The 7,311-nt window shown below is 43.6% G+C and overlaps 1 protein-coding gene across 1 annotated transcript; it reads left to right on the forward strand.

Moving 5' to 3' along the window:
• The first annotated feature begins 2,422 nt into the window (after positions 1-2,422).
• LOC121441760 (PRAME family member 8-like) lies at positions 2,423-5,524 on the forward strand. Its single transcript, XM_041643040.1, has 3 exons — positions 2,423-2,769; positions 3,086-3,673; positions 4,957-5,524. The coding sequence occupies exons 1-3, from the start codon at positions 2,423-2,425 to the stop codon at positions 5,522-5,524; spliced, it is 1,503 nt and encodes a 500-aa protein (XP_041498974.1).
• The last annotated feature ends 1,787 nt before the right edge of the window (positions 5,525-7,311 follow it).

Genomic DNA, 7,311 nt, shown 5'->3' on the forward strand with positions numbered 1-7,311 from the left:
ACCTGAGCATAGAAGTTCCCAATTCCAGGCTAAAGATTCCTGCATGAAGAGAAATTATATCTACATGAAATTAAACAAACCCAGATAGATGACCCGGGAATGGCTCAGTCTCAGAGCACTTGTGTATTGGTCCCAAACCCTACAACCAAACAACATCGATCAAGACATTTATGCCATGTTTTATATGAGATCCCCTAAAGTGTGAAACTATCGGGTCCTGTGATATAGATATGAATAACTTGCATTGGTATGGATCTCGGTTTATTGATACAAATTTAAGATCAAATATGCTGGCTTCAATGAATAAGTTAATCATAGTTATAATCTAAGTTTTTTCCTGTGTTTGGATCTGATCCTACATCAACAAATCCCAGATGGATTACACTCAATTGTGGAATCAGACTAGAGACTTAGTCTGGGAGGGCGTGACTACAGAGGGGCGGGTTCAGTGCAAAGGGTTATAAAGAGTCAGAGCAGCCAGAGAAGCCCTCAGAATCTCTAAAACCTGAAGACACAACGCCTGGAGTTGGGGTCCTCTCACCAGTGTTGACTCAGGTAGGTGTCTCAGCTCCACCGTCTATGCAGCCCAGTCTAGCCTTGTCTGTGCTTCAAATACTGTGTGTTCTTTTTAGTTTGTGGGGAATTTTGTTTCTTTTGTTTTTCGGGATTTTTGTTTTGTTTTTGTTTCTGTTTTTCTCTGTAGCTTTGGAGCCTATCCTGGATCTAGCTCTTGTAGAGCAGGCTGGCCTCGAACTCACAGAGATCTGCCTGCCTCTGCCTCCCAAGTGCTTGGATTAAAAACGTGTGCTACCAAAGTCCGGCATCTCTCTATTAAACTATATTTTTAAATTTTACATTACATTTTCAAATGAGCTATATAAACATAATACCTTCAAGCCGGGCGGTGGTGGCACACACCTTTAATCCCAGCACTCTTGAGGCAGAGGCAGAGGCAGGCAGATCTCTGTGAGTGCTAGGCCAGCCTGGTCTACAAGAGCTAGTGCCAGGACAGGCACCAAAAACTACAGAGAAACCTGTCTTGAAAAACTAAAAAAAAAATAATAATAATAATACCTTAATCAAGAACACAATTATACATAAAGTATATTATGTAAGCTATTCACCCCCAACAGGACACAGTCATACCTGGAATCAGCAGTCTCTCATTTCCTGTTAGGATATTTGCTTTTGTATTTGTTTTGTTTTGTTTGCTGGGGCTTTTTTGAAACTGAAAGTCTGATGTAGCCCAGGCTAGCCTAGAACACCATTGAAGTGAAGTGTTACAAATTCTGAGATCTGGATAGTAATTGTAGAGGCCTTCCTAGAGTGCTGATGTTACAAAATTCAAAGACTAGGGAACAAGAGCAAACACTGCACAACTACTCCAGTCTTAGTTAGAAATATTTAATTCAATGTGATTATATTTTGTTTGTGATCTAGCAAATACAGCTTACCTGAGGATCCAAGTGTGAAGCTGAGACACTAGTTAGCTATATTAGCAAGGCAGTGGTGGCGCACACCTTAACTCCAGCATTTGGTAGGAAAAGGTAGATGGATCTCTGTGAGTTCAAGGCCAGCCTGAGCTACTCGAGATTGATCCAGTCTCAAAGAGAAACAGAGCCACAGAGCCAGGTGTTAGTGTCTCACACCTTTAATTCCAGTATTTAGGAGTCACACACCTTTAATCCCGACATTAGGGAGGTGGAGTCAGGAAGGGATATGATTGGCTGGGGAGAGGAATATAAGGCGGGAGGAAACAGGAGCTCCAGGCATTCGGTCTGAGGAGTTGTTGAGACCCTGTTCAGTCTGAGGAGTTCCTAGAGGTAACAATTTATGTTTGACTGCTCTACTTCTCTGATCTTTCAGCTTTCACCCCCTAATATCTAACTCTGTTTTTTTTTTCTTTTTAATTAAGACCAATTAGAATTTGTACTCCCTCTGTCAACCTCATGTTGCCCAGGGTGGTGTTTAGTTGAGAGAAAATTTAGGCCTTTGCCTTCAAGTGCTCACCTTGGTTTCGGGTTCTAAAGCTTTTTGGAATAATAGGAACTGAATCCATTTCACAGATGCTCCCAACAATTTCCATGGCTAAATTCAAAAAATAGCTTGTATGAGGGACCTTGAACATTGCACTTGAGGATCGTGAGATGTTTTCCTGCAAAAGTTTCTGGTTCACATTTGATTTTCCTCTTTCTTGTGGCCTACTGTAGTGTAGTATGATTCAGGGGAGTAGGATTGGGCAGAATAACCAGGATCATTAGTTCAAATGTGTGCTCATCTCCATGAGGCCTTTGACGGGACTATAGCTATGAGAAAGACAGATAGCAGGAAATAGGAAATCTAAGGTTTCCAAACTGTTCAGGTGAGTGGCTCTGGCCCGGCATAGTTTACACAATGAAGGACAAAAACTGACTTGCTAAAGATGTTTTCTCTGAAAGGCTTTATTCCTCTGCTTCTTTCCACAGCATCTGCCTACTTGCACGTCAGGATGAGCTCCCCACCCATACTGGAGAGGCTGGCCAGAAAAAGTCTGCTAAAGAATGAAGCCTTGGCCAATGCTTCCCTGAAGCAGATGCCCAAGGCATTCTTCCCACCACTGTTCATAGACGCCTTCAAGGGCAACCAGACAAACATCATAAGGGCATTGGTGGCAGCCTGGCCCTTCCCATGCCTTCCTGTAGGAGCCCTGATGAAGACTCCCAAGCTGAAGACCTTGAAGGCTGTGCTGGGGGGCCTGGATTTGCTGATTAACCAGAAGGATCAACCTGGGTAAGTGAGACCAAGGTACCATGGAAAGGAAGGCTCTGGGTGGAGGGAAGTGACCACAGACTTCAGAATGGGATTCAAGTGAAATCAGAGCTTAGAGAAGTGGAGAAGCGCAAAAGGGCAGTGGTGCGCGGAGCAGACCGAGAAGAGATGTGGTCAATACACAATGGCCCTCCTCCTCCCTCTTCTGTCAGTCAGTAGAAATGAAAGCACACTGGTTGAAGGAATAGATGTCAGGGAAGTGGAGGAGTGGGGTCAAAGTAAAGAATAAATTGATACTCAAATTGTCATTTGAATCTCCTTCTCGTTTGACCAACAGGAGTTGCAAACTCCAAGAGCTAGATTTGCGGGATGCCCAACATAACTTCTGGAACTTTTGGGTTGGAACGGAGGATGGTGTCTGCTCTCCAGATGTCATCAGTGAGACCCGACCAGTGGTTTATAGTCCCAGACGAGGGGGAAAACAGGTTGTGACTGTGTGGATGAACCTTTCCCTCAAGACCAGACGTCTCAGTAAATACCTACAATACTTCTACCGCTGGGCCAAGCTGAGAAGAGAAGTGGTGCAGGTGATGTGCCCAAAGCTGGAGTTTGGGGTCACCCCTCTCTACAACCCCCTAATGCTGCTGCAGGTATTTGAGCCAAGCTCTATAGAGGAATTCACAGTGAGTGCACGTTGGAACCTGAGAACCCTTGTGAAGATAGCCCCTGGCCTGAGCCAGATGAAAAACCTTCAGAAAATCCTTCTCAATGGAATCTCCGTACCTTTTGAGTGGTTTGGAAACCGCACGATGGTCAATCAGTGTATTACAGAGATCATTTACCAGATACCAGAACTCAAAAAGATCCAGCATCTCAAACTGAATGATGTCTGCTTCCTGAATGAACGACTGGATCGAGTACTCAGGTGAGGAAGGATAGAGTTCTTGCTCCACGGGCCAGGGAAAAGTCTCGCAGTGTTCCATGACACACCAGTGTCCACCTGTGGCTTCCCATCCACTCCTGACTGCAGGAGTGCAATGACTTTAGGATAATTGATTTCGTAGTCTTTCTGCTGCTCTAGCTTTCACGGTCTAGGAACTGCCTTTGCTAGGGAACCAGTTGAAGCAAAAACAGATCCACAAAGTGTATGAGGTCTTAAGCCACATGCTGCCCCATGTCAGCTCTCTCCTCTGGACAGTTAACAGTTGAAATCTCTCTCTCTCTCTTTCTCTCTCTGTCTCTTTCTCTCCCTTTATCTCTATCTCTATTACACACACATACACACATTCCTGAAATGTCAAGTGTTTTTTGAACAGAGGTAGGGCAATGGGGAATGATTGGGAGTCAATAAGACAACAGGGAAGACCTGGGAGCAGGACAGAGGCTGTGCTCCAAAAGTGGGGCTCATTGAGACCGTTATTGGCACACAGCTGCCTGGTTCTCTGGCAGATAACACAGGGGCACGTGAGTAGGGGAGAGCTGGAACCATCGGACTCTCCCTGGGTCTCAGTGGGATGGTGAGTATTGAATGGCCCAGCTTCTCTCTCCAGTTAGCCAAGGGCAGAAAGACACCCACTGAATTGGGAGTCTGTCAGAGCAGGATCTCATTTAATGGTATCAGGCAGGACCATATAGGATGGTGATGAGCTGGAGCAGCTTGGGATTGGTTGAGGCGAGTAAGGAATAAGTGCCAATAATATTCTGCCACAGTTGAGGAGACATTGCTGGGCAGAGGAGGGTTTAGGTTTGCTAGATAGAGACAGAAATCCAAACTCTAGCTAGGCTCAGGAAGTTACACCAGGCTTTATGCCAACTCAAATTAGTCTCAGGGAATTACACTGGGCCTCAACAAACACTAGTTAGGTTCACGAAGTTACACTGGGCCTCACACACAGGCCTCATAAGGCCCAACACCCAGGGATGGTTATAAGTGCACCCTTTTTGGTCCTTCTTGGTTTCCTGCAGGTAACAACTGTCAGCTTAGATGGTTCTGTGCTAGACTGTGCAGAGGGAACAGATTTGGGGACAGAAACTGTCATAGTTATTTTGCATGTGTTCTTAACTCTGCATCAGGGAGTACCCTGGTCTTGATCTTCATGATGCTCTCAAAATGAACTTAGGCCTAACTAGCCTCAGCTACATTGAAGTATCATCCTTTCTTATCCGTGATTAGACTTTACTGAGATAAACTCCTTTGTTTCTCTGTAGGTGCATGGAGAGTTCCTTGGAGACCCTTTCAATCACTCGATGCTTGCTATCAAATGCAGACATGAGTTATCTGTCCCAGTGTCCCAGCATCCACAAGCTCAAACATCTGGATCTGAGTGGCGTCACCTTTCTAAATTTAGACCATCTACTTTTAGGAAGCCTGCTAGAAAGACTGACAGCTACTCTGCAGACATTACAATTGAAGGGTTGTATGATCATGGATTTCCAGATTAGTGCCCTCTTGCCTGCCCTGAGCCAGTGCACCCAGCTCATTGAGGTCAATTTTCTGAAGAACTTCCTGTCTGTGGCCAGCATTAGGAAGCTGCTGCAGCACACTGCAAAACTGACTCTGCTCACCCGGGAGCTATACCCCGCCCCTGATGAGGTCTATGATGACTTTGGTGATGTCCATCCAGACAGGTTTAGCCAACACTGCAGTGAGCTCATGGAAACTCTGAGGGCTATAAGACAGCCGAAAGAGGTCTGCTTTGTGAGTAAAAGATGTCTAGATTGTCGGGACTTCTCTGTCTATAACATGGAGACCACACTATGTTCATGTTGGCAATGAATGAGGAGGCTCTGGGCTCTGAGAAATGAAACCCTGGACTCAAAGGACTCATTAGAGACATAAAACCTGGATTCAAGCATTTTTGTGTGTACTTGGGAATGGAAATTGCTTTACTTGTTGTTCATATTTGAAGAATAAAAATTGACACAGAGAACTGGATGCATGTGATCTGTCAACAGTACAGCCCTGCCCTAGTGCATCAAAAGAGATCTGAAAATTGAGGGGAATCCATCCCAGCACTTTCATGGTATGACCAACCATAGGTACAAGGAAGGGGTTAAAATGAAAAGAAATTCCAAAGAGCAAAGGGGACTGGGTGAGGAGGGTCTCCCAGTGCCCTGTTACTGAAAGGAATCCATCTTCTGGTTGTCAACCTCATATAAGAATCGGGAGCATATCTGCTCTGTGAAATATCCGGTTGACTGAACCATGGAGTGGCATTGGACTTAGTGGATCAGCAGTGTTCTGATTTGTCTTTCCCTTTCTTGGGCAGAAAAACAAGGTGAATATTACTTCCCCCACTGTCCTTAGCATTATGATTTCCAATCATTTTCAATAAAGCAATTTTGAATGAGAGCACACTTGAAGATGTTCACTCGGGGTTCAAAAAGAAAAGACGCAATAAACATAAAAACTAAAGTCTGATGGCTGTAGAAAAAGAATCTTCTCTCATGTGGTCCTTCCATTTATGTGACCTTTATTTTTTCCTTCCTAATCTTTTGCAATTTCTTTCCTCTTATTCTCTGTCTCATTTCTAATTCCAATTCTCTATTGCAATTCTCTGCTCCAATTCATTCTTGTTCTAATTTCTCTACGTTCTTTCTTCTTCTCTATTTCATCTTAATCTATGTCTTCTGCAGTTAGAAATTCCCAAGCATATAATACATACATATCCATTCACTAGCAACTTAATTATAACTTAATATTAAAGAAATACTACAAGCAAAATTCCCAGGGACACAGGCATTCTTTGAAGAGATGTAGCAAAACTTATCACCTAGTTTGGAGATAACCACACCTGTTAACTGTGAAGAGTTCCTGGCTGTCTTTTAAAGGGAGAAAACTAAACTGTTGACAGATCTACAAAAAAAGACAAAAACCGTGTGCACTATTTTACAGTTCTTAAGTGTGATTAATAATTTCTGGAAATGGTTAGTTAATTAGGTGTTACTGGTCTCTTTGAAGACTATGATAGAATAAGGACAGACACATGCAATATTGCTCTTATTCATCATAAATCCTTTGAAGGAAGCCAGGTGATGGTGATGCAAACCTTTATTCCCAGCACTCAAGAGGCAGAGGAAAGCAGATCTCTGTGAGTTTTAGGCCAACCTGGTTGACAAGAGCTTGCTCCAGGACAGCCTCCTAAAGTCACAGAGCAACCCTGTCTTGAAAAACCATAAATAAATAAATAAATATAAAAAAAAAATAAATCCAGCCGGGTTGTGTTGGCACATGCCTTTAATCCTACACTCAAGAGGCAGAAGCAGGCGGATCTTTGTGAGTTCGACGCCAGCCTGGTCTACAAGAGCTAGTTCCAGTACTGGCCCCAAAACTACAGAGAAACACTGACACACACACACACACACACAAAAAAAAAACCGAAAAAAAGAGATAAATCCTTTGAAGGGCTTAGATCTTAGATCTGTCCAGAAGGACACATGTCTGGAAAACTTGCTCTGTCAGTAAGGTAATGATAGGAACATACTTTCAAGTTTATCACCCTAATGTGGAGATTATAGTAGAGAGAAGAGTCATCCTTTTGACCATCCAGAAATATATGTGTG

The sequence above is a fragment of the Microtus oregoni genome, unplaced genomic scaffold, assembly GCF_018167655.1.
Source record: "Microtus oregoni isolate MIOR12 unplaced genomic scaffold, Mior012 000081F_ref0000091, whole genome shotgun sequence".
Taxonomy (NCBI): Eukaryota; Metazoa; Chordata; class Mammalia; order Rodentia; family Cricetidae; genus Microtus; species Microtus oregoni.